At 45.3% G+C, this 27417-nt stretch overlaps 1 protein-coding gene across 1 annotated transcript; it reads left to right on the top strand.

The window, feature by feature from the left end:
- Window positions 1-208: 208 nt before the first annotated feature.
- mcf2a (MCF.2 cell line derived transforming sequence a) lies at window positions 209-27121 on the top strand (the record flags this gene model as incomplete). The annotated part of the gene is made up of 30 exons (XM_079745024.1): window positions 209-266; window positions 4532-4600; window positions 4736-4850; window positions 5153-5243; window positions 7317-7436; window positions 8049-8165; window positions 8497-8646; window positions 10213-10328; window positions 10659-10773; window positions 11101-11220; window positions 11748-11939; window positions 12526-12717; window positions 13165-13343; window positions 14933-15008; window positions 15870-15955; window positions 16259-16325; window positions 16564-16679; window positions 18168-18237; window positions 18376-18468; window positions 18849-18941; window positions 19213-19338; window positions 19669-19890; window positions 20892-20984; window positions 21315-21393; window positions 21488-21551; window positions 23326-23426; window positions 23626-23735; window positions 23886-23998; window positions 24286-24389; window positions 24892-27121. The coding sequence occupies 30 exons, from the start codon at window positions 209-211 to the stop codon at window positions 24930-24932; spliced, it is 3288 nt and encodes a 1095-aa protein (XP_079601150.1). The 3' UTR covers window positions 24933-27121.
- Between the last annotated feature and the right edge of the window lie 296 nt (window positions 27122-27417).

The raw sequence follows: 27417 nt of genomic DNA, 5'->3' as shown, positions 1-27417 counted from the left end.
GGTCTTGTCTGGAGGATGTGAGACTCTAGACAAGGTATAACACCCCTCTCCCCCCCCACCCCACCCCAACTAGAGAGATTATTAGAGCCAACGTAGGCTGGTCCAGGGGTGGAGGGCGTGCAGAAGAGCAGTACAGGTGGTGAGGGGAATGGGCCCGGCGTGGATGCAGGAGAAGAGCGACCGGCAGCCAGAGGAGAGGCCAGGAGAGATGGAGAGCTACCGCAGCCTGCTGCAGGCCGGCTCCCAGCTTCAGGACACTCTGCAGCGTGAGTACGCAGGATCTGTGTGTCCTCACATCACACCGTGGAGCTGAGCTATAGGCCTGCTGCTGCTTGTGCTGTGTATACACCCGAAGCCACTACACACACACACACACACACACACACACACACACACACACACACACACACACACACACACACACACACACACACACACACACATCAAAGATTGAACGAGTAATGTGTGGTATGAATTGATGCAGTGCAGTATGGTTGAGTTTCACTCGATGTTTACAGCCTTGTAATGTATACCATACTATTGTACTTTTGTGTTGGACTGGATTGTCGTGCCTCGAGTTGGTTCATACCAACTCGAGTTCATCCTCGAGTTTGTACATACACAGTACATGCAATTTATCTGCTTTTTTGGTTGTTGTCCATTTGGCTGCAGCTTAGCTTTAGGATCAGGCCCCGTAGCCGTTAGGTCAGCTGTTTTAAACATCACAGATGAAGGGATGGTTCTCCATAGTCATCATATGGAGATATATAGAATGCTTGATTTGGTGCAGGTACATTTTACACAATTTAAGATTTATGTATTTTAAATATATGAGAATCAGGAAACGCAGGAAACGAAAAAGGGTTGAGAAGAGCTAATGATCAGAATAATGATCACATTGATTTTTCCATCCTGACCCATGCAGTCTTTTGAATGACGTGTACAAGAGAAAGCGCAGGCTTCTCCATTTATTTTAGAATTTACTGATATTAAGGCATAAATGCTGAGCAGTAACAAATGACTCATCCCTCCATCCAGGAGTTTTCCACAGAGACTGGTGTTATGTAATTGAAGAGGGGATATTGTAATTTCTCTGAAAGGCACTGTTACGGTTGTGAATCAGATTGTTTCGTACTATTAGATTTCCATTTTGGTACTTGGGCCAACGATTCGATTAAAAATCAATCCTCCATTCAAAAAGAATTCGAATCTCCAGCCAGTACATAGGGATCCTTGTACTTCGGAATCTACCCCAGGCCTTTGTGAGCTAAGAAGGGCGGTTTGGGAAATGATTGCATTAGCACAGAGTAAAGTGTGGAAAATAAAAAAGTTGATTTTATAATTTACAAAGTTATATCAAATCGATTTCTCAAAGTTGTGATTCGACTCGGAGCAACAGAAGATAATGATGGCGATTCTTACCTGAATCGATTCTTCCCACAACCCTGCAACCTTTACCTTGTGTTCCCTGAAATAGTGCCAGAGTTTATAAGAGTAACAGGAACGTTTGGGAAAAGGCCAAGGACCATCTATTAATAACCGTTAGAAGTGTGTTCACCGTAGTGATGTGTATGAAATAAAAGCCATCGCAAAAGTCCCCCCCACAGTTGGGGATAGCTCTGTATGTACCAATGCTAACACGCCACCAAGTACATCTAAAAGCAACCCTTGCTTCACACCATGAATGATATCAAATAACTATATAGTTCTTCAATCTTTGCACGTACAGCCTCAGCGGTGATGCCTTGATATTGTGCTTAGCCATTCATTAACAAACCTCTGGCTAAAAACCGACTATTTTCATATGCATAGGAGCTTACCGTTCCAGTCACCTGAATCGTGACTTAGTGGAGAATGTTAAACGTTTACACTTGGTATGCACTGAGGATAATCCCTGATCCTAACTCTAACCTATAATGTATGAACAATATATATAAGTATAAATATTTTGAATTGCATGTGAGTGACCACCCCAGAGAATATAGCTGCTACTCCGCCCGGCACACGTATTCTTATAACCCAACATTACAATGCACACAACGCAAATATAAACAACAAAATGTATGCAGCAATACGAAACACTACAATAAAAATTGCCATAAACCAAAGCTTAGTACTTTCATTGTACTTTTATAGTTTATAATGCTTTGACATGATTAATAAGTATGGAAGAGAGCTTCTCCAAATATTTTCAGAATGATCCAAACAATTGTATGATTATTGTTTAACCACAGTTTGTTCATATTAAACTCCAAGGGCCATATTAAAATTCACATTCCTAAAACCCAAGCCAACAGTTCTCCATGAGCCCCTGGATAATGGAATGTGATTTCCTCCAACACACTCAACAGTCCTGCTTACTAATCCCTTTAGCCCTGCTAGACATGTTTACTCCAAAATATGCCCTGACCTCAACGCGGCGCATTAGCTTGGGCATTTGTGTACCATGAATGAACACAAGTCTGGTGGCGTGTTTGAAGGAAGGGATTTTCTACTCTGCCAGTGATTTCATGCTTGTGCCTGAGGATGATGATGATGATGATGATGATGTCTCAACATAGGGGAATGAAGAGTATAAATGGCATGAGCCTGAGTTTGAGTGGGTAGCCTGAGATGGTATGAACACTTTATATGAATAATGTTTTTAACTTCTGTTCTCCCTGTATATATATATATATATATATATATCAAAATGACACCTCACACGTGTGGCTCTGTCAGATGTTGATTGATGAGCATAGATGTACTTTACTTAACAGACTTCATGTTATACTGAATATCTATGGTGGACATAAAAGCAGACAAAAAAAAATTAAGTTAATGCTGAAACTTTTATCCAATGTGACTTACAGTGAGTCCAGATGCAGGTCATTAGGTAATATAGGGATCTAAGGTAGGGCTCAGGAAAAGGATAGTCTAGTAGATAGGGTGTTTGATTTCTAGCCAAAAGGTTATATGTGAAATATCCAACGTGCTGTAGGCATCCTTAGAAATGTATCTAAAGAAAGTGTTGTGTTTGATAAATAGTAAAATAGTGCTTTTATTATACTGCAGATTATACTGCAGACATTTGGGGATCGAACCCAGGATTTATGCGTCTAGGAGTGAAACACCCTAGCCCCCTAATATCTGAATAGTTTCAATAGTGTTGGTGTATTGTAAAACTCAGCCCCTTAGTGTCCACATGTTAATCCCCAGCAGAGTTCATCTATCTAACATGGGCATCTAGCCTGTGTCTTTTTATCATGTGGTCCCAAATCTGATGTCCCCTCCTGCCTGGCTCAATTTTTCTTTTTTTTTTTCATATTGCACGTGAAGCCGTAAAACCTGTAAATCTACAGGCCTGCAGCATACAGGGACATAATGTTTCAACAGCCTTCTCGCTTTGTGCTTGAGGCATGCAGTCCAAGGTTATCTTGCTCTCGAAGGCAAGATCAGCAGTTGTGATTTAGAATTGTATTTACCTAAAGTCTTGTGTTTTATTCTTCAAAAAGAATAAAACACAATTGAAATGCACTGTCAGAGTCAGTGTCTATTTCTCTGTTATAAAACAAACTTTACTCTATATATTTTACTATGTAACACACATTTGTGTGTTACATTTGTAACAGTGACTGTGAGAAAATAATTTAAACCTAAATTGAATTTCCCTTCAGCTAAGACCCCCTGTCTGACATGGCCCATCCCTTCATCATACCAGTCTCTGTATCAGACACATGAAACATTGAACAGGGAGGAGTGGGATTCATTACCTGTTACCTGGAAACCGACACTGCCCCCCCCCACCTCTCTCCCGCCCTTTTTACACTCTATTTCTCTCTTTCAGTTGTGCTACATATTTAATGTATTGTCTATAATGGATGAGCACGCGGTTAGTTGTGTGGGAATCAGCTTCCCTTCCGATGCATTAACCCTCTGACAGGGACCACTATGGTGAGATGCTAAGCGATCATGATGATGAAGATGATACCCCACTTCTATTGCATCTATTTACATTAACATGCCTTTAAAAATGTTTTGATACATCACTATGGCAATCTGCCTCCTTGAATCAAGGGGCTACCTAAGCATGTATGAGGAACTATCTTCTGAAAAGTCAACTAAGGTCAAGCAACATGATTAAAACATGCTACTGTACAGTAACTGTGCTACTAGTGTAATGAATGCTTCCACTGTAATGTATGCTACTAATTTAATGAATACACATATCACCGCTGGCTCTTGTTTGATTATCTTTACAGTCTATTTGTTACTCATGGCCTGCCATTGTGTTGAAGAATCTAGCTTTTCATTGATCTCTCTGAAAATATAACTAATGAAGACAATCAAACAGATGGAAGCTGTTTTATTGAGGGCTAATTATTTGCTTTATTCATATGAATGCAGTATAGGCCTACCTAAAGTCTAAGTAGCCCAGCATAGGTCTTACTTTATTAAACGGGGGAAAACGTTCACGGTTGCAGGATTCGAATTGTATAATTAATACTTATTTATGCAAATGTACATCCTTAAAACGTGCATCTACTTGCAGAGGTAACTGTTCCTGTGCAACTGACGGAGGTGGTCGGCTACATCGAGAAACAGGTTGCATACTTGTCAGGTGAGGCTTTGTCCAAGTGCCAACACTCAAAAACATCACAGAACCTACATACATAACATTGTGACTACGCAATGATTGCATATTCTGAACCACACCTTTTGTCTTAAAGTGACCTCATGTGTCTTGTGTCGACAGGGGGTCGTGGGGAAGACTCCAGCGTCATTATAACCCTCCCAGAATGCTCTGCGTTTAGCGACATCCCAGAGGAGTCTCTGGCCAAAGTCCTGACCTACCTCACTCTCATACCTCGGTGTGTTCCTCTTCCATCTGGATTCGCTTTTGAAGCTATTCGTCTCCCTCTCCCTCTCCCCGCAATGCAGTGCATCCGTGCATTTTGTATTCTGGGCACGGTTGGCCTTTGGCTAAACTCTGGAACTCTTTTTCTTTCTCTTCTAACTGAATGCGGTGATAGGCCTACTGGTTATTATTACTAATGGGGAATATACACTTGTTATGATTGGTAGAAACAAGCATTCAAAAATAGCCATTCCGTCACATAATGCGAAAGTGCATAGGCTTACAATGTCTACTGACCCTTGTCTTTGTTTCCAGAACAAGGCAGCCAGGAGTAAAGTTTATCATCATTTTAGACCGAAGACTGGACACTTGGGGATCAATCAAAACGGCTCTTGGCAGAATAGCGGTGAGCAATATCCCGTCAGCTGAATTAATTTCAAGTCATTTCATTACCATGTCTATTTTACAATGGCCATAATGCGCCTAGAACACGGCTGATATAATAATAATAATAAAACGGCAGTGCTGCTTCTCTCGTCTCGTCCTCCATAGTGCTACTCAGATGATGAGTAAGCAAAGTTTTGCCACGGCGTTTCTTTTTTCCCCGCTCCCTGAGATGACGTCACATTTGGCGTGACGATGCGGCGGGAGAAACATTGCGAGGAGGAGGAGGAGAGAAGAAGCAGAAGAAGATGGTAGGGAGGGAGAGGACGCAGTCAGTGCTGCTGCCACCCCCGCGCTAATGTGGTAGCAGCAGCAGCGGCAGCCTCAGCATCACTGCTGCAGCCGTCGCCAGGAAACCGGAGGGGTAGCCTGGCATCGCCCGCCTACACGGGGACGCGGTGCTGTAACTTTTAACCACAGAGAGAATGGCTTCACATACGATAACCGAGAGGTTTCAGCCGCACAGGATGCCCAGGATACGGAGGAGTCCGGTAAAAAACGAAAATCGTTGTTTACTTTAACTTTAAGTGCATTTAGGGAAGAGTTACGACTAAGTTTGGGCGGGCTGAGAGAAATGCGGCATTGGCATTGGCACGCGCGCCGTCTGCAGCTGGGCAGTGAGCGCGGCACTGCGGTGCGCTGTAGGATTCTGCTCAGTCATGCTATGGCTCTCCATAGGAACACATGGCTGATGCTTAATTTAGTGCGAAAAGTTGATCGGCTGATGCATGTTCATTGTGACAGGAGTCTTTAACATTGTATCTGTTTGATGGAAGTAGGGGTGAATCAATGTCATGTGTGCCGAATAGACACACATGAGGCGACTCTAGGTATATATCTTTTTTTTTTATTACATTGTGTTGTTCGCCCAATATAGGCTTCGTATGATCATGTGTTTCAGTGTGTTGTGCTGCTGTTGCTTTAGAGCTTTATGCTAAATACTGCAGACCTGGCGCCTATAGCATTGCCACGACTGTACTATGATGCCGGTCTATGAATGCAACTTTAAATTGTTCTGATAATGTACATCATTTATTGTTCTAAACCACACTAAAAAACACATCGCATATGCTAATGATATACTTATCCATGACATGTAGCCTATGCATCAGTTGGATTTCACTGCAGACATCAACATAGGACATAACTTGTGTGCATTGCATAATTCACATTTTTCTACCTTGTCATGGTGTGTCCCCAAATGCCCTATAGATGCAGTGCTGCCTGGTCTATACTATCTGATTCCCCTACTGAGACACAGAGCGAGCTGTAGTCCCTTAGCCAGTGTAGAGGTGAAAGCTGACAGTTGAGACTGTCAACACACTCTTGTCAATGATTCAATGACCTCCCTCTTACTGCACTGTCACAGATTCTGAGCGATCAGCAATCTGGTATCGATGCATTTCAGATAGCCAAAGTCATTATAAGGCATAAAACAAAACATAACTTAATTTAGTCCTTTTTAAGTGCATATTTGATTTTGTTTGTGTTGATGCATGTATGTCGTACCTATACGTCAATTCTTATGGCTCTATCTATTGCTAAATTCTTCCTCTCTCCTATCCTGCTAATATCTGTCCAAACTACGTTCATGCTCTTTAGCAAAAATAATGACATAGGGGTCATACTACGGCTGCACAGCAATCCATTATCAATTTATTAACATCATTTTAGTAGGATGGTATCTTCACAAGTTAATATATCTTATTGTGGTATTTTAATTTGACATTATTACTTCACATTATCATTTACCTTATACAGGAGTGCAATGACCTTCGAAATCCTTCAAATGGGATTCCAAGATCCAATGCATATTTATTGATACACGATTGATATACAATTTAAATGCCCTACAGGGGGTTCTCACTGAATTAATCATTTTCAATTTAGTCATTTAAATGTACAGATGCATGCCATTAACCAACACATATAGGAGTGAAGCCTGTTGCTCAAGGGGGCTAACAGATGTGGTCGGGATGTGAACCCGGAACCTTTCGGCGTCCTAACCACTAGATGATGCTCCATCTTCCCCCAGGCTTCCTTCCCCGGGAACCTCCACCTGGTGCTGGTGCTGCGGCCCACCAGCTTCTTCCAGCGCACCGTCACCGACCTGGGCTTCCGCTTCAGCCAGGAGGATTTCATGCTGAAGATGCCAGTAAGGCAGCACACCCTCAGATACCAAACATGTCCCACCCCACCTCCAGGTATATTCTCCTCTCACGGGACTACCCAGCACAATGGCATTCAGAGCGTTTCTTGCTTCTGTAGATGTGAACGTATGTATTCTGTGTATTAAAGGTCAAAGGCTCTGTGGACGTTCAGAAACGTTTTCAGATGTAGTGGGACTCGTGTTCGTTACATGTGTGTAACTAGTCAACTGAATTATTTTGTTGAATCATTAGGCAATTATGTGACATAAAAATACTAATAATATTACTAAAGTAATTGTATTCTATTATGATCAGGAGCTAACATGGTTAAAGCCGGTTTTCATGTGATGGTGTCTTTAACAATGCTGATGTTTAGAAATCACGTGTCAAGAATGTGTTAGGACGCGTTCAATTAGACAATTAACACAGTAGTTTTGCAAATTCAGTGACTTTAACAGTTGTTGTTGGAGGTCAAGCAAAGAACTCTAGCTCCTGACCACTCATTCTGGTACTAAAGGTGTGAGGGTTAAATTACAACAACAAACATTACATTTTGTGGGTACAACATTGCTCAGTGAAAGAGGGGGCTCACGGTTGGTTTTCCCTGCCCCCTGTAGGTAGTGATGCTGAGCTCGGTCACAGACTTGCTACGCTACATCGATGAGAATCAACTGACCTCTGAGTTTGGTGGCACGTTAGACTATTGCCATAGCGATTGGATCGTCCTACGAACGGTACGATAGACATTACAATTGTTCTGTAATTCCCCGAAAAAAAAAGATTCCCCGAATTGCTGCAAATTGTAAATCTCAAGGATTATTTGGCTACATTATAGTCTTTAACTATGTTCTCCTGCAGAGATCAGATTTATTTAACTTCTGATGTTAAATATCACATGTAAAGGTTGCTGTGTATTTGATGGATACAAACTTTTAGTTTTGTTCCCTTCAAGATTGTTGTTCACGGTCTTCACATGCCCCCCTGTCTCTGTTGCCATGGTGATATGGTCAGCATCCCTGTATTTTTTTCTTTATTTTGTATGCGTGCTCTCTGCTGCCCCCGCAGGCGATAGAAAGCTTTGCAGTGACAGTGAAGGACATCGCCCAGATGTTGCAGTCCTTCGGAACCGATCTGGCCGAGACGGAGCTCACGGATGAGGGAGGGGCGATTGAATGCCTCCTGAAGGCTCACACTGACAAGTACAGGAACCTCAAGGTACTGATCTATATCTATTGTCTTCACTTCAGAGGGTGGGATTGCGTGTCGCATGAACAGACGTTACATGTTCTGCCATCCTTATGGCCAGTCTAGGGGAGTGGGCCAGCCACGAGACATTCCATTCCATCTCAGCTTTGAAATCCTTTAAATGCACACTTAAAGTAATGGTTTAACTACTAAATAACACAAAGACAGCTCAACACTAAATATTAAGAAACACAGGGCATTGCTGAGATGGAGGTGGCAACATGTGTGTGTGTCCAGTCCACTGATGATCTTTAAAACTAGGTGCCACCAAGAAGCCAATTAGCAGGGACCGCCCCACACATCCAACCAACCAAACAAACAAAAACACCTAATTAACTTAATCAAACAACAAAAAACATAAAAACCATGTCACACCAAGGCACATGAACAGAGGGAATGACACTAACCGAAAAATACGATCACGATCATAGCACATTGTTTACTGACAATGTTACCCAAAGCAAGTTAGAATAAATTAAAAATAAATTGTATTTTCTTTGTTATACGTGTCATTAAGGAGTAGGTAGGGGCAGGGGTTAGGATCTTGTTGAAGGATGGCTAGAGGCAGCATGCTAACCTAGGTGGTTTAACCTTGCTGGGTTGAAATCTAATAAGTAGGCTTTTGTTTTGTTTTGTACACGTACGCGTTATGTAAGACGTAATCTGGACGATACCAAAACTAGCAGAACATTCCAAGATATGACTCGATAGTCATGCTTGAAACAGCATAATGAGGCCTGTGTGAACATTCTCTATCCATTAGTCTTTTGAAGACATCCAGGAAGCATCCAATCTTATTAATCATTCAGCTATTCATTGAGCTGAGCTCCTATGACCAAACCTAAGTGGAGCCCTGACTATGAACTGTATCACAGACTCCCAACATACACACGTTCCCATGTGAACCATGTGAACCACCATCTATTGCTACAGGAGCCTAGGAGAAGCTTAGCCTTCTTCAGCTAGTAGCATGTACAGTGTATATCCTTAGTACATGAAGGCCCTCTGGGAGAGACCTAGAGAGATACATACAGGCTTTTGGCACATTCTGTGGACTTTGTCTACTGGAATTTTGAATGTAGCTACTCTGACCCCTTATCATTACATTATTTTGATTTGAATAGTGTCGGATGTACACAAGGTAGTGGTTAGGGTGTTTGGCTTTCGGCAAAAGGTAATTTGGTGCGATCTCTGATGTCCGCAGCCAACGACTATCAAAATCAGTACAAGAGTTCTGTTTACACCAAATGCCTAGAAGTTGTGGAATTCTTAACTCTGTTAACATACATTTATATTGACATGTCCTACAATATTCGCCTGCACTGATGTTTTTGATTGTGTTGTATTTTAACATTGTGGAGTGTGTGTGGTTAAACCAGCCATTCACCACGCACACTCCACAATGGTACTGTATTGCATTTTAATAATGTATTCTGTTTTGAGAAATGACACAATGAAACCAAAGGGACATTTCCACCATTGTGGGCATTAAAGTCAATTCTGTACCCACTGTTATAATCCCCTCGTGTTTGGCAGGAGGCCATCAGGTCAGTGTCCAAGGAAGGCCGCCACCTTCTGTCCATTCTGGAGAGCTCTGGGAACGAGGAGGACTGCCACTGGGACGTGAGACTGGACTGGGACACAGTGCAGAGGCAAGAGAACACCCCACAGACCTTTGGTTGGCTTATGTTCAAGCCACATTTATAACCATAGTTACACCATGATTATAGTGTTGGCTGTGTTGCTGGATGTTGTTAGAATCTGCTCTACTTTAAGCCATGGTATTATAATGCAGCACACATAACACACCCACTTATCATTGTTATATTTCCATGTATTCCTCAATAATTCAGTGTGGTTAATGCATTATTAATAGTAACTACAGTCGAGATACTCAACACATACTGAAGGCTGATCTGAGGGCTGTGCTGTGTGTGTGGGTGTGTGTGTGTGTGTGTGTGTGTGTGTGTGTTGTGGTTCAGGCTCCTCTCCCAGCTCCGGGACATGGAGTCCGCCTTCGATGGCTTCTTTGAAAAGCACCACCTCAAGCTGCTGCAGTGCATCCAGCTGCTCAGATATGAGAAGAGCTTTCAAGAGGTATGACTGAAGCGTCAAGCATTGTGTATGTGTGTGTGTGTGTGTGTGTGTGTGTGTGTGTGTGTGCGTGTGTACACTTTGATGCACTTATTAATAGAATATATGAAATCATAGTATAATCAAATAAAAGAAAAAGCCTTGTTTTTCGGATTGCTGTAGCTAATCTGTTCTCTATTCAGTTGTAGTTTTAATTTTACTCGTTCATAAAGCCATAAATCCATATGCTTGCAACTAAAAAAATATCTATAAACGTTAAAGCGATCGGCAATAGGCTCTCGCCTTATGATTTACAATTGTGTGTGTGTCTTTACCTGGTGTGTGTGTCAGATGGAGAAGAGTCTGCAGGGCCTGACGTCTCAGGAGAAGGAGCTGTCTTCATCAGCGGAGACGCTGGCTCAGGCAGAACAGGCTCTGAAAGAGCTGGAGAGTCTGGATTCACAGGCCCAGGTCAGTCCTCTCCCCGCCCCCCCCCCCCCTCTTAGAGTGGGGGGGAGTCCACAGGCCCCAGTGGACGCCAGCTGGTTCAATGTCTTCCTTGAATGTCTTTCACGTCTTGTCATCTTAATGGTAGCGTAGGGACAATAGCAGCGTTTAAGAGGATCAGTGGCATAATGTCATATACACCATTTTTGTGCTCCTTTTTGCTGAAGCGCTCCTTTCGTTTTTGTCCCCTTCTGACTCTAACTACCTTAGGCAGTTGAATGTAGTGATATTTCAATCTATTGCTGCACAACTCACAAACCATTGCGTCATTTTCGGTATCAAAAATCGTGCAGGAAAATCATACCAGAAAAAAGGAAATTGTGTCAATTTGTGTCTGTGCGTGTGTGTTTGCTCACATGTGTGTTGGTGGACAACAGCTCTCGATTGATGCTGTAGGTTCACTACATTACACAGTGCCATCAAAGGCAGGGATTGAGCCAACATAATCACACTGGGGCACGCTTGTGCGTGTGCGTGCGCGTGTCCCCCAGGAGGTGATGGGCGGCGCCCAGATCGTCATCCTGCACGGCCACCAGCTGGCGGCCAGCCACCACTACGCCCTGGCGCTCATCGTGCAGCGCTGCAACGAGCTGCGGCACCACTGTGACACGCTAAGCTCCGCCCTCAAGGCCAAGCAGACACGCCTCCTCTGCACGCACCAGCTGCTGCTGAGCTTCGGCCAGGTACGACCCCTCGTTAGGACACAGACCTGTGGAATTAGACGTCTATGGACTGTACTGTGAAGGTATGGGTGTACACGGGCACAATTTAGGACAGGGGCGTCTGACACGCATGGACACGGAATGTATGCACGCGGACGTTAGAAGAGACGCCTCTTTCTGATGGCGTGCACACACGCACACACACACACACACACTAAAAATGTCACCCCTGACAAAGAATATTCATATACTATATACACACACACACACACACACACACCTTCATAAACAAACACACAGACACACATCCTCATACTCTCACACACAGACACTCACACACACACACACACCCTCATACTCTCACACACAGATACACACACACACACCCTCATACTCTCTCACACACACACACACACACACACACACACACACACACACACCCTCTTAAGGAACACCATTCTTAAGGAACAGACATAAACACGGGAGTAACAGATCCGACATACATGCTATACACACACAAACACAGAAGCAGACGTAAACACAGTTTATAGTAACCGACTATCCATAAATACTCGCACACACACTCTGTCTCCGCCCCTGTGCCCAGGCCCAGACGTGGTGTGACGACGGGGCCTACCTGCTGGCCAACCAGCTGGTGGAGCGCTTCCAGTCCAAGGAAGGGGCGCTGGCCGCTCTGAGGGACATCGAGAGGTTCCTGGAGGGGGCCCCGTCCATGCTGAGCTCGGGGCCCGAGGCCCTGCTGGCGGAGTACGAGGCGGTCCTCACGCCACAGCTGCAGGTCCTCTCATACCAAACACACACAAAGCAGCGTTATATTCATGTGGTCCTCAGCGACAGGCTCGGTGGTTATTGAAATAACTGACTATGAATAACTGATATTTATTTAGATTTTAGATTTTTTTCTATTCTTTGTTTCTGTTCCTATTGTACTGTTCCTATTGGTCTTCTAATTCACTAAGACACTTCATTTGTTATTCGTAAAAAGTGCTTAATAAATAAAGTGCGATTATTATTAGAATTGTTAATAATGAGTAACACTTATTTACTAATCATAAGACATTATTCACATCACATAAAATCATACAGAATTTCATGCTATGAACAATACCACAATACCAATACCATTAAAAAGTAATTTTTCCTAAGTTTTCCAAAGAGTTCCAGCCCTGTATCCCATTGGACGACACCCATTACACCTCCCTCCCCCCCCCCCCCCCCCATTCAGAGTCAGATGCTGAAGACGTTTGAGAAGCACGGGACGGTGCAGCTCATGATCCAGAACCGCCAGGCCTGTCTGAGGAAGCTGGCAGATAAACACGTGCGGCCGGTGCAGCTGGTGGTGCCCCGGCCTGACAACAACGCGCCCCGCTGCAAGTCCCCCCTGTTCTCCCCCAAGCACGGCATGTACTCACACACACAGGCAGAAACGCACGCACGCACGCACGCACGCACGCACACACACACACATGATGCTGAAACACAATCACAGGCAAGCACACACGCTCAAGGCCACACGCATACACACAACAATTTCTGTAAATACTACATGTAACTTACTACTAATGTAAATTTGGAAGAAAATACTCACTCAACAATTTAATATACTTACACACACACACACACCTACCTAAAAAATACAATAAATTAGGGAGTCCTAGTTTGCGCTAACCCTCTACTAGGCCTGTTACTAGACCTTTACAAGCCCTACTAGCCCTGTTACTGCAGTAGTTCTACTACTATCACTACTACTAGCCCGACTAGCCCTATAACCAGTCCTATAACTAGTCCTGTACTACCCAGGGCATCCCTGCTTTCCTTCTGCACAGCTTTGGCAACATGGGCTGGCAGCAGAGCCCCCCTCCCTGCCTCCTGAGCTCCATCCCCGAGGCCTCCCGCTGCCCTCCTCGGGGGCCACATGAACACACCACAGGATGTCCGTCCCTTTGCCCCAAAGTGTTCCTGTTCTGATGCCGTTCCTGGGATCAGACCCCCGTACCTCGTATGAAAGGCGTGGCGTGGAACAAGGGTAGCTGGTTCTAATCAGCCCTTTGGGAACCAACACCCCCCCCCCCCCGTTAGCCTGATGCTAGCCCTGCTTGCTGCCGCACTACATGGTTGATATACATTAAAGGAGCTTTCATCCTACCTCCGGGTCCCAGGAGGGCACAGCCCCAGTGGATCCTCACTGAACTCTGGGCGCTTCCTGTGGGGGATCTGGGCAGTGGGCGGTGCATCTGCCGCTGTGCGGCGTCTTCACACGTGTCCATCGCTTTGTGTTTGTTTGCCCGAGACCGGGCCCATTAAAATAATTAAGAGTAGGATAAAGAAAGAAGAGCCATGCACTTTTTGCATCCGTGGTGATGAAGGCTTTGTTCTGTTGTGATGTGACCCCCTGGTAGTGAGATTAATAATAACGATGATATGATGGTTGATAATTAACTATCCATAGGCTGTCCGAGCACACCAGGGAAAGGGAGGGGGGTGTGTGTATACTGTACACAAAGGCTTTTGCATGTACAAAGACACACACACACACGCGCAGGCAAACACACGCACGTACACGCACGCGCAAATACATGCACACGAACACACAAATACACGCATGGACACAAAAATACAGACAAACACACTCATGCACACAAATACACAGACGGACACACAATGATAAACACACACACAAAAGCACACACTGCAATGCAGACATTACGGGGCACGTACATATGTGACACACACACACTTATGCATACAAATGCGATTCAAAGGTTGGGATGAAGGAGAGGCTGTCATGTCAGCTGTTCAACGTGTTGAAGACAAGATAAAAAAGCACACCAAGAGTACTACAATTCTCTGAACTGCGACCATTTCAGCCTCTCAACCTTACATCTGACCACATCGCCTTGAGAAATGAGTCTGTTTGATCAACTGTGAACAATGCTGCAGCAGGGCTAAAATACAACAACCAAATAAACAGAACTCTATTTTTTTTATAAAGGTGATGGCTTGAAGTTCACTTTTGACCTGTCTCTGCCCGGAAAGAAAACATCACGGAAAACCTCCAGCAGTAGAAAGGTGGGTCAGAAAAAGTAATAATACCGTATTTCCCGCGCTATAACGCTCACCGGATTATAAGGCGCACCTTCAATGAATGACCTATTTTAGAACTTTTTTCATAAATAGGGCGCACCGGATTATAAGGCTCATAGCATAGAAGATACTGCAGTCAAACGTTAGACTGGGGATGCGTTATGCATCCACTAGATGGAGCTGTGCTAATTGTACAGCTCGTCACGCGCAACGCAACTGTGAGGACGAGTTGCTGCATTTAGCAGATATAAAACTGGAACCTTTATGACAAAAAAGTAAAACACAATTACGCAGTTCCAAATCTTAGATTTTTTAAATATCTTGCAAACGTGAATGATACAAAGTAGAGCATCGCACCCTCGAATCTTGTAGTGTGGCCAGTCTTCCGCCCGATTTCCTGGCTCTGTGATCGTATAGTGTGACCTTCCGTGAGTAAGCGCAGTAAAATGCTGTGTGCACTGACTACAATAGCCGTAATGCTGCAAGCGGTGTGGCTTTATCGTAGTCGTAGTGAAACATTTCATTATTATTATTAAATTGTTTTTATTGGTTTTTCATACCGAAACATTTCGACAGAGCGCCGTTTACAACCAGTATGGATCAACCAATTAACCAATTGATCCATATACAAGGCGCTCCGGATTATAAAGCGCACTCGTCGTTTTTTGAGAAAATGTCCGGCTTTTAAGTGCGCCTTATAGTGCGGAAAATACGGTAATTAAAACTGAAACTGAATTTTTTTCAATGGCTTTCTATGAGACACATTGGCTTTTAGACACATTTTACTAATGGCACCAAACCCCACATGGAGAATGATGTGGTTTGTGTTCCCCGCGGCTGCTCCAGATTGAGGTGATGCACGACTACCAGGAGAACCGGAGCTGTGTGTCCTACACTCTGGACGGAGAGGAAAGCCCCCATCTGCTGAAGCGGTGAGCTCCCATCTGTCCACCATGCTCCATGTTGTTGTTTACCTCTCTGTTTCACCATGCTAATGATGCCCTCTGGTGTGTGTGTGTGTGTGTGTGTGTGTGTGTGTGTGTGTGTGTGTGTGTGTGTCTGTGTCTGTGTCTGTGTCTGTGTTTTTGGTGACGGGCTGTGCATGCTTGTGTGTGAATCTGTATGTGTGCGCATGCCTGTGTGTTTCTGTGCATGCATTGCATGCATTGCATTGCTGTCTCTGTATACATTCGTGTGTGTGTGTGTGTGTGTGCGCGTGCATGGGTCCTCCACAGCCATGTGCTGAGGGAACTGATTGAGACGGAGAGGGTCTATGTGGAGGAACTCCTATCAGTCCTACTGGTGAGACCTCCTTTTTATTTCCCACTTTACACTTGAGTGCATGCAATTCATCTCAATAATGTTCACCATGGGACTACATCTAAGGCCCATGCCTCATAGGAACACACCCCTCCCCCGACACCCCTCAGACTCCCTACTGTGCTATCTTGATTAAAATGTATTGATTATAGCTGTGAAGGCTGTCTTTTCCGCTGTCATCATAATAGGCGTATTTAGAAGTTCCTAATGCATATTTCAGGGTTACCGGGCAGAAATGGACAATCCCTCCCTGTGGGATCTCTTGCCCCCAATCCTGCGCAGCAAGAGAGACATCCTGTTTGGCAACATGCCAGAGATATACAATTTCCACAGCAGGTGATGTTTAATTGCGTGTTAAATTATAGGCGTTCAATGTAAAGGAAGTGCATGTTGTGGATGTTGCTGAATGGATTTTTTTCCACAGATTCCTCAATATTTCGTATTCATATTAACTGTCTGCCAGCACTTTCCTAACCTATTGAACAAATCATTATTTTGTGTGTGAATTATACATACATATGGTTTTGTATGTTGCTACCATGAACATAAGCTAATCTCAAAATACAATGAAAAATAGGCAATAATAGAGAAACATATGCATGGAATAATGGATATTTTTTGTTTAATTATTACAGATAAATGCTTTAAAAACATACGCCTCCTGGATAAACCATGAACACAACCTTTAATATAAATACATAACTACACAGTGGTGTAATCAATACAGAGAATAATGGTGCAAAATCGTTTGACACAAACAATTGTCAAAACCAAAACGTATTGAGCAATAGATTCAAGGAGGAATGGAAAATTTAAAAAAAAACTTAGAATAGATTATCCTGATCTTCATTTTAGTTCCTTGTTTGTTTCATTCTGTAGCGCCGCATTACCACACTGTTACTGGCCTGACCCGAACCCACGGACTGTCTTACTAATTACTAGGTAGCAGTTAGCTGTGACTGCTCCATACCCAAGCCCCCCACTCAGCCTGCTGCTTCTAGATCCGTCTCGGGGACATCTCGTGGCTAATGAAACAGTCACTCCTGGTTAAAACAAAGGCTTCTCCAATCCTGTCAACCTTTATTTTTCCCTGTAATTTTAATTCTCAGCGTGGGGGGGCTTGATTAGTGTTGATCTTTGTACTGAATCCGCCTCGCTGGTCTCCTGCTGTGTTAAATGGCTCAGTTTGATGGCTGAGGCTGGGAAATAATTACACTTTAGCATCCGGTGGGGTGTGTGGTGTGTCAGTTGTAATATTGAATGTTAAATTAAACTGGTGAGCGAGGCTGCCGTTATGCACTTATAGTGTTGTACAATGCCTTTGTTTGATTTTTAGCGTGTTCGGAGCTGCTGTGTCACGCGGTAATGAAAGAGGCTTTGATTTGTTACCTCAATTAAAAACTGTGTTTGAAGCACGGACGTCCATTGGTTTTGGTCATGTGACTTTAGTGTTGAGTCTTCATGGTCACAGCTGTGGATGGTTGTACACATAATAAGGCAAAGTTTGCCGTCTTTTGAATGGTCTATTCGCCTGATAATGTTCAACTGTTTCTATACACCAGGCCCATGCAAACCCCAAAAATTACAAGCAGGGTCATAACATAATGAAGTATAACAACATAACACGTTCTTGTGTTGTCGTGGTTGTTAAACCCATGGTGTATTTGACTTCATGAACACAAGGTTGACCACCTCATGAGTAGCAAGGTTGACAACTCTAAATACAACATTTGCGACCATGTCGAAACCTTACATGTGTGATGTTGTAGTGTAGACCCCTCCAGTGGGGGTTGTATATTCACTGTGGGTTGTGGATCCTCACAGGGTGTTCCTTCAGGACCTGGAGGGCTGCATAGACACCCCTGAGAGGGTAGGAGCCTGCTTCCTGGAGCAGGTACCCCCCTTTGTTTCTGAGTGCTGTCTCATTTCCCTTGTTTTGACATACTTAGGATTTTGACATTTTGGACGTGTTACTTACTCCTGTGTGAAGGCCACCCCTCTGTGTAATGGGATTTGGGTTTTCTTCCCCCAGAAAGAAAACTTCCAGATGTATGAGTGTTTCTGTCAGAATAAGCTGCGTTCTGAGGCGCTGTGGCGGCAGTTCTCAGACTGTGCCTTCTTCCAGGTACGTTCCTAGTCCTGCTTTTACCTTCTTATTCACACGCAACACATTTGGGATAGTCCATCACATCATTTAAGATAAATGTTACCTGTTTTGTACTGTCAATTTTGTTTCTGAAATATATTCCCAAAATATATTTGAATAATAATCTATGCATAATTATATGATAATAAAAATACAATATATATGCATGATAATATGTGTTAATAATTTTTTGTTGAAAGCAAATCATACTTGACTAATTGTCTCTGTATTTTACACATACTAGTTAAAACAATAAGTTTAACGATTACATGTGTGGTTTACTTGTATGCAACCTTTATTCTCACACTGGGATTGTTGGGCTGTGAGTGTGTTTATTTTGGCATGGCTCTTTAATGCAGGAGTGTCAAAAGAAACTGGAGCACAAACTTGGCTTGGACTCGTATCTGCTGAAGCCCGTCCAACGCATTACCAAATACCAGCTGCTACTAAAGGTGGGATCACACGCACGCACGCATGCACGCACTCACGCACGCACACACACACAAACACACAGTTCACTCACAGTTCACTCACGCACACAAGAGTACTTAATAGGACAGTGTACATGCTGTAATAATTGTAATCATTGCCTTGTTAATGTTTTAAAGAGTTTTTTTCACAAAGAATCCTCCCATCATCCTCCCAAGCATACTGTATCCATGTAAATATTTTTTCTTTAATTGTTATGTGTACGTGTATGTGTGTGTGTGTGTGTGTGTTCAGGAGTTATTAAAGTGCAGTACAGGCAGTGAGGATACGTCTGAACTGCAGGGTGCGCTAGCAGCCATGCTGGAGCTGCTCAAGTCAGTGAACGACTCCATGCACCAGATAGCCATCACAGGCTACGAGGTAGGCTCTCATTCTCTCCATCTATCTTTCTTCCTCTTGAAGGTCCCCGATTCTTCCACCAGGTGTGATGCTGATTAGCCATCGCAAGTCATTGTCAAGTGTTGGCACCGCCGGCCGTGAATTAATGTGTATAAGAACGGGTGAATGGGAGGCAATAATTGAAATGCTCTTTAAGTCGCCACAGGCCGAAAAGCACTATAAAATGTCCTCCATTTACCATGTCTCTCTTCATCTCTGCATTCCTCTATCTCCCTTCTTTTCTCTCTCTCTTTCTCTCTCTCTCTCTCTCTCTCTCTCTCTCTCTCTCTCTCTCTCTCCTCGCCCACCCAGGGGGAGCTGTGTGACCTGGGACGCGTGCTGATGCAGGGCTCCTTCAGCGTGTGGATCAGCCACAAGAAGGGGCCCACGCGCATGAAGGAGCTGGCTCGCTTCAAGCCCATGCAGCGGCACCTCTTCCTGTACGAGAGGGCCCTGCTGTTCTGCAAGCGCCGCGAGGAGCACGGCGAGGGCTGCGACAAGACGCCCTCCTACAGCTTCAAGCACTGCCTCAAGGTCCGTGGCTTCTGATTTATCAATGGGTTATTATGTATTCATGTTGGGGAGGCATGTAGCTAAGGAGGTAGAGCGGGTTGGCTGGAAACCGCAAGGTTGATAGTTCGATCCCAGGCTCCTCCTGGTGTGAGTGACGAGGTGTCCCTGAGCAAGGCATCTCACCCTAACTGCTCCTGACGAGCTGGCTGTCGCCGTGCATGGCCGACGCCGCCGTCGGTGTGTGAATGTGTGCATGTTTTGATGGATTGATTTTTTTTTCTTGTCGGGGACAAAAAGAGCTGTACTAAAGATGTAACAACAACCACTGATATGCATCTCGGGTTTCTAGTCAAAGCTTGTTTGCTGTCCCTGGTTAGGCCTTTCTACGTAGGCATAAAGCAATGGTCTGGGTCATCTTCAGGTTCATGTAAGGATAGTCTACCTAGAGGCATCCATCGTCAACGATGATGCAACCTTTGCCTCTGATAAAAGTAGTTAGTAAGACCCTTACAACCGGATATCTATGAACAGACCCCTAGGGTGTGTGTCCCTCTGGTACAGCAGCAGACCTATAATGGAGGAGGAGATGGGAGCACAGGGGAAGACATGTGTCTTCTGACACACACACACACACACACACACACACACACACACACACACACACACACACACACACACACACACACACACACACACACACACACACACACACACACACGTTGGCAGGTGTTTTGTCTAATGATGAAAGAGTGATGTTGGTTGTGCCGCATGTTACGTCTTGCATCGAAATTGTTTCTTTGTGTGTGTGTGTGTGTGTGTGTGTGTGTGTGTGTGTGTGTGTGTGTGTTTGCGTGTGTGTACGCACATGCGAGTATGTGTTCCTTTCCCGGTTCTTGTTTGTGTGTGTGCCTTTTTTTCCCCTTCATAAAAGTTTTTATTTTGTTTGTGCGTGCGTGTATTATTGTGTGTGCGTGTGTGTCTTATTGCGTCCGCGGGTGTGTGCATGGGCTATATCTCGGCAGATGTCTGCGGTGGGGATAACGGAGAACGTCAAAGGAGACGTGAAGAAGTTTGAGATCTGGTACAGCGGCAGGGAGGAGGTGTACGTTATTCAGGTGAGCATTACGTACACCTCCACGCCCTCAACGCCATCCGTTTACTGCGGTCTTCACAATCCGGTACCCTTTAAGTGGTACATGTTGTAACTCTGCTTAGTTCACGTCCTGTTGCAACACATTAGGTCCTGCGATGAGTGGGACATTTCTAATCTCTAATTCGGCCACAGCTTCCTGTTTAAGTGTATACTGTCGTTTTTTTGTTTTATGTGGCTCTGTCCCCTGTTATTTCATATCAGAGATTAGAAACAGAGCCATAAAGGAAGGACTGTGCCATGGTTCTCTGAGCAGAGTCGTTCCTTTGTTTTAATACCTCCGTCCTCTCCCCAGGCCCCCACCGTGGAGGTGAAGATGACCTGGCTGAACGAGCTGAGGAGAATCCTCACCAGCCAACAGAAGCTGCTCAAAGGTCCGACACCTCACTTGTACTCCCAGTATTAAATAACACAAAATAAACAGCCAAACTTTGAAGGGACTTTTACCCCCCCTTTTCCGGTGTCTAGATGAAGCGTATCAACACAGCCAGCTGGTAGAGCACGTTCCTCTCTCCCCGCTCCACCACGAGAGGTGAGTGTCTGCTCTGTGTCTCCCAGCACAGAGCCCGTACCCCCCCCCCCCCCTGTATCCCAGCCAACCTGTTCACCACGACACATACCCACCCATGTATTCATAACATACATGTATGTGTACAGACACAGAGAAACACGATGCAGTAGGGAACAGGGCCGTCACCTGCGTTAGCTGAAGATCCTGTGTTAATGGAAGACACTCCCGCTCTCAGCAGCTTACAGTGCAGCTTCTTTGTTAGTCGTAAACGTTTCTTTCCGACGCCCTTTGTTAGCCTGTTCAGCCTGTAAGCGGCCGAGTGTGGGAGCTTCCTCTATTAATATGTGCACCATCCAACTCCGGCGCGCCGCCACTCAGATAAAGATGTGCGAGTCTCTCCCATTCTATAGATCCACAGCCCCAGTGTATGCCAGGTTATCACAGGCTCCTGGGTAGAAGGGCTGTGTGTTTGTGTGTTCAGCGCCGCGTAGGGGACAGCGAGAGGCAGGGTGAGGCAGTGTTGCCCTTCTCGTCCCTCCACTAGCGTCTGGTTCCCTGTCCCTCCCTCCCTCCCACCCACCCGACCCCCACCACCCGTACCCCCACCAAACCCTTCCCCGCCCGTACCCCCACCAAACCGTACCCCCTCCACCACATCCTCCCCCACCTGTCCCTCACCCGCTGCAGGGGCGTGCGGCCCTCCCGAGTGGTCCCCGGGCCCCGGGGCTGCCTGCCGGGGCTGGACTTTGTGTCGCTGTCGGCCGACGTCTTTCTGTGCCTGCGTTCCCGGAGCCCCCGCCCCCGGAGCCCCAGGCCCCGCCCCCGGCAGTGGCCACAACCCTGCCACCAGCCCCAGCGCCACTGACCCGCCCCGATGCTCAGTGGTAATCTCAGCCTCCTGGCCTCGGCATGGCCCCCCCCCCTGGTGCTGCTGTGTTTGCATACTGACCGCCATCTGCACCACCACAACCCTGCCCCCCCCCACAACCCGACCGTCCCCCCATTTTGGATCATTGGGATCACTGACCCTCACCTGTCAGTCACTCCATCCCTCCCTCCCTCCCTCCCTCCCTCCCTCCCTCCCTCCCTCCCTCCATGGGTCTGCGACAGGAGGAAATACTAGCTCCTCCTCTTTAGCCCGAACATGGCATCTTCAACCACATGCATCGTGCATTCATCTCTGCATCTGAGATCTGCTACGTTGCATGTCGTGCAAACGGATCTTCTGACAGAAAGGAAATTCAGTTCATTTCTGTATTCTATTTTTGGGATTATTGGATATACTCATATCGGGTCTCACTGAGCAGAATGGGGTTTCAGAAGACACTCTGCCCTGCTTGACATTCTGTGATGCAGCTGGCAATCTCTAAATGTAGCTCTGGACCGTCGGAGCCCGTGATCTGGCCTGGTCGCTGACCAGTGCTGATCTGATGTGTGAGCACTGTGTCAGCCGGCCAGGGCTCTGTGAGTCCCACTGCTCACCCATTATATAGAGAACCATGCACGTGGCTGCCTTCTGCTCTGCCCGGCTGGCTGACTGTTGCCTGGCCCCGGGCTGCCGTTAGCCGCTATGAGAAACTCATGAACAAGTCGTTCAAGTGGATGAACACAGATCTGGGACCAGCTTTGTTTATTGCCACCCACACTAACCTTTCTAGTGTGGGTGGGTATAGGGCTAAATGAAAGCTGATCCAAGACTGTGTGGCGTAGGAGGACCGTTTCCATCCAGGGAAAGTATGTGCGGACTGGGTTGATTCGCCCCGTGTTAAGTGAACCTAACGTGTGATTCTCGCAGCAAACAGCAGAGGGCATCAGTGAGCTCAGAGGACACCGAGTCGGGGCGGAGCAGTCCTGACCCACAGCCCCACTCCCCTCAACCGCAGCATAACCGCCGGAGTGAGTGCAGTAACTCGCACACATACACACACACACACACACACACACACACACACACATTCATAACATATTTTCACATTCACTCAATTTAATGTCTGTATTACAATGTCCTCATTTCATTCAAATAAATTGCAAAACTGTATATGATTTTGCCTTGGACCAGTAGACTTATACATGTGTGTGTGTGTGTGTGTGTCAGGTTGGCCTGGCGCGCCCCACTCAGTAGACATCTGTGAGGGTCTGGAGGAATGGTCTGGGGGCCGGGACCACGCCCACCCGTCGGACACAGACGATGAGGTCATCGCCCTGGTGAGGTCATCGCCTGGCTGGGAGAGGCAGATCCATGTGCTTTATTTAACATTTAATACAGGTTATTTAACATTTAACAGGGTGCTGGGGTGGCCGTGGGGATAGGCGTACCACGTCTGTTCAATACATTCAGTCTTCTTACTCTCCCAGTCTCCTGGCAGATACAGGGCTTTGGACGACTGTCTGAGGAGCGGAGCCGACAACGTGTCCATCAAGTCTGGCGACGTCATTCACCTGCAGCATGTTGACAGCCAAGGCCTGTGGTGGGTCTTACAGCATGTTAGATGTGTGTAGAAAAAACACAACAAGGAGTTGTGACCTTCATGTCCTCTTTGACCTTGACTAGTTTTTGGTTACCGCTCATTTGTTCAGAGACTCTGCTGACATGTCGAATGTCTCTATTGGTTTTAAAATAGAGCTAACTTCCCGTAAAACCCTTTTTTTTTTCAGGCAAAAATACATTTTGCCTGTCCTCAATGCATAATTTATCCCCTCCCCTTTTATGGTAGGAAGACTGTCGTTCTGCTCATTTTGGCTCCTCCCCCTCCAGGCTGGTTAAGAACCTGAGCCGACGTCAGGAGGGCGTGGTCCCTTCGTCCAGCCTCCAGCTGATTCTGGGCCACAGCAATAGAGGTCACTCCTCCAGACCAAGAGGTAAGGATATGTCCTTGCCCCCTTAGTTTCTTTAACCTGGAACTTTACATTAAAGAGGGCAGCTATACTTCTTGCAGAAAGAAGTTTAACGCGTTTGAAAGAACAAAATGCGGGGAATGCAGGGAAACACCTACCTCGCAAAACTTATTTTTATCTGGACTTTTCCCAAAGAGTTTGTAACTTGTAAAAGTGTCAGAAGAAGACAGCAATGTGGACATGCGAGGGATAAAACGATGAATATCAAGATGGCCTTGATATGTTAAGATGTATTTCTGAAATCTGAATTCTGATTTCCCATCTTCAAGGAGACCCCACTGGTCTTAACTAACAGAACATTCAGTTACCAAACCAAAACGGCGTTGAGTGTTAAACAAGTTCATCTGCAAAGAAATTGTTTGGTACAAAAATAACGGCTTCTTTTGAAGTATGCTGCCCGCTGTAGTCGTTGACTTCATATATTCCAGCGATGGTTTGTAATGTAAATGTGTATACTCCTCTGCAGACCCAGGGAATCGGAAGGTCAGGAAGCTCAGCTCTCCATAAAAGCAGAAAAGAAAAGCACAGAATAAACCTGCGGTGATATTGATCTTATGGACACATGCCAGACAGACTGAACCACAGATGTCTGGTAAATCAATATTAACTAACTTTTCTCCTCCCAACTTTGGCTGATGACTGTACCCAAATCCCTTCCATCATTAAAGAGAATACCCAAGGACTCTGTATGGATTGAAAAAAAACCTTCAAGTGGATACATTTTTTTAATAATCCTCTTTCCTTTGAGGACCCTTGTGAATGGTGAATGTTCGCCATATTTTGGACAGAAAGAGAAAAACCGGGGCGTCAGCACAAATGCAACAGGACATTAATCCCCTTTTGAAGAATAAGCCCCGTTCTCTGGATGCTCCCATTTTCCGTCTGGAAAAACACTTTGAGACGGTTTAGATTAACGGACACTGTAGACCCCTGGGGCCACTGTGGCCGAACTGGGACCCCCTTTCTTCGTTAGGACTGGACAACAATCCAATCAGAAATCACTTCCAACAAATAAATGAATTTGTGTGTCAGTGCTTGTGTTGAGCATGTCACGGCGTCTATCATGTGGATACAAACAGGCTTTGTGTCAAAGAGTTTCTTTTAAAAAAAGAAAGTAATTTTTAACATGAACTTTTGTTTTTTAATAACATGTCATTTTCCTAAATATCTTTGATTTCTTACATTTTTCATTTTTTTTTCTCTCAAGGCACTTTCTTCCACGCTCCTTAAGAGTCAGAATGCCAAACTGTGCCGTGCCATAATGCCTCTTTTTAAATCACCGCTTGTGTGAAGTCTCTGTCTCTCTCTCTTTCTCTCTCTTTCTCTCTCCTTTCTGCTCTCTCTTCTCTCTGTCTCTCTGTCTCTATCTCACTCTCTCTCTCTCTTTCTCTTGCTCCTCCTGCTCCTGTTTCAACTTGACCTTACACATATTCAACAAGGCACTTTAAACAAAGGTACGAAACAAAAGGAGCGCTTGTGTGCGTGAGTGTGTGTTGAATGATGACCCTGTTCCCCGCTCGGCTTCAGGAAGCACAGAGCTGTGTATCCCTCCCCAGCGCCCTTCTCGTTGATGCTGTCATTTCTGTCATGTCCCCTGCCTGGGATGTATAATGTTTCATTAATGGAAGACAGGTGAGACGCACTGGTGGCACTTGATGTGCCGTTGGTGACAGTCTCAGACGAATCTTAGGAGGAGGATGATGAAGACGGATGGGAAAGCTATTCCTCGGCGCGGTGGAGTGTGTGTTTAAGCGTGTGCACACGTGTTATGTTAGAGGGGGGCGGATCCCAGCACAGGGAAACACACACACTGTCATCCTCCCCTGGATTGCATGTGGTCCCTGTTGGCTTCTCCTGCCTGTCAGTCCCGACTACAGAGGGGAGAGAGAGGTAGAATTTGAGCGGAGAGAGCGAGCGAAAGAGGGCGGGGTAGTGGTGAGTATAACGCTGTCAGTGTGTAAGCTCTCTATGGATTGTTTACTCTTCCCCCATTACAGCACATTTAAACCTGGATGCCCATTAAACAACGGGATCGCACCGCAAATACCAAATGCACCACACTGAGTCTTGCGCTTAATTAAATATTGATTGCAGACTTGTATGAATTTACCACATCAAATTGGGCCCCCAGTTGGGGGGGCCGCCTTTGATATGCAGCGTTTGATGTGGAAATGAGCCAGGAAGCCGGCGATGGGGGACACATTGTGCCACACCCTGTGTTGTTTCATTATATATTTCGCTGTCACTGTGTTTCTGCACAGTGTGGGGCATCCACGTAGTGTCTCAATGCAACCCCGTCTCTCTCAGTAAGGTAATGAAGGCAAGAGGCTCAACCGTCTCCCCCCCCCCCACCTCCCACATCCCGACCTTTTTCATTTCTTGTTTGGTGCAGAGGGGGGGCTGAGGGAGTCCTCAAAGGACGGGTTTTTTGTCAGAATTAATATCAATCCAAAAATGCTGCAGACTTTGCACTTATTTCCGCATATTGGAAACTGAATATTTGCTTGAATTATTGTGTGTGTGTGGGTGTGTGCTCCATGACAAGCCTAGTGTTTGCTTGTTGCTGCTGAACCTTTCTGTTTAAACCGCATGGCAGCTGTAGAACAGAGCTGTATTGTCAATTCATTCAGTCCTCCTTGACTGGTGATCTTATGATTAGCTCCCATATTGTACAAACGTTTAACTATTTATTGACATCGCTATGGTTTGTTTTCATGATGTAAAAACATGCCACCCTGAACAGAAAGGAAAGTATTTATTAAAAAAGCTGTGCCGTTTTAATTTTCATGGCTGGTTTCGACAATCCAAACCTTATTTATCTTGAACGAAACATCTTTAATGGTCTCATGTACTATTATCTGGATTGGCTGCAGTGTGACATGTGGTCACATGATCTCGTCATACCGCCCATGGTCTGCACAGATAGGCTCTTATCTAAGAAGAAACAGACCTGCAAAAATAGTTTGATAGCAAAAAAGATGAATGGAATACG

This window comes from Pollachius pollachius (assembly GCF_949987615.1).
Source record: "Pollachius pollachius genome assembly, chromosome: 10".
Classification (NCBI taxonomy): Eukaryota; Metazoa; Chordata; class Actinopteri; order Gadiformes; family Gadidae; genus Pollachius; species Pollachius pollachius.
The sequence above is the reverse complement of the archived record's forward strand: the minus strand, read 5'-3'. Positions and strand labels throughout refer to the sequence as shown.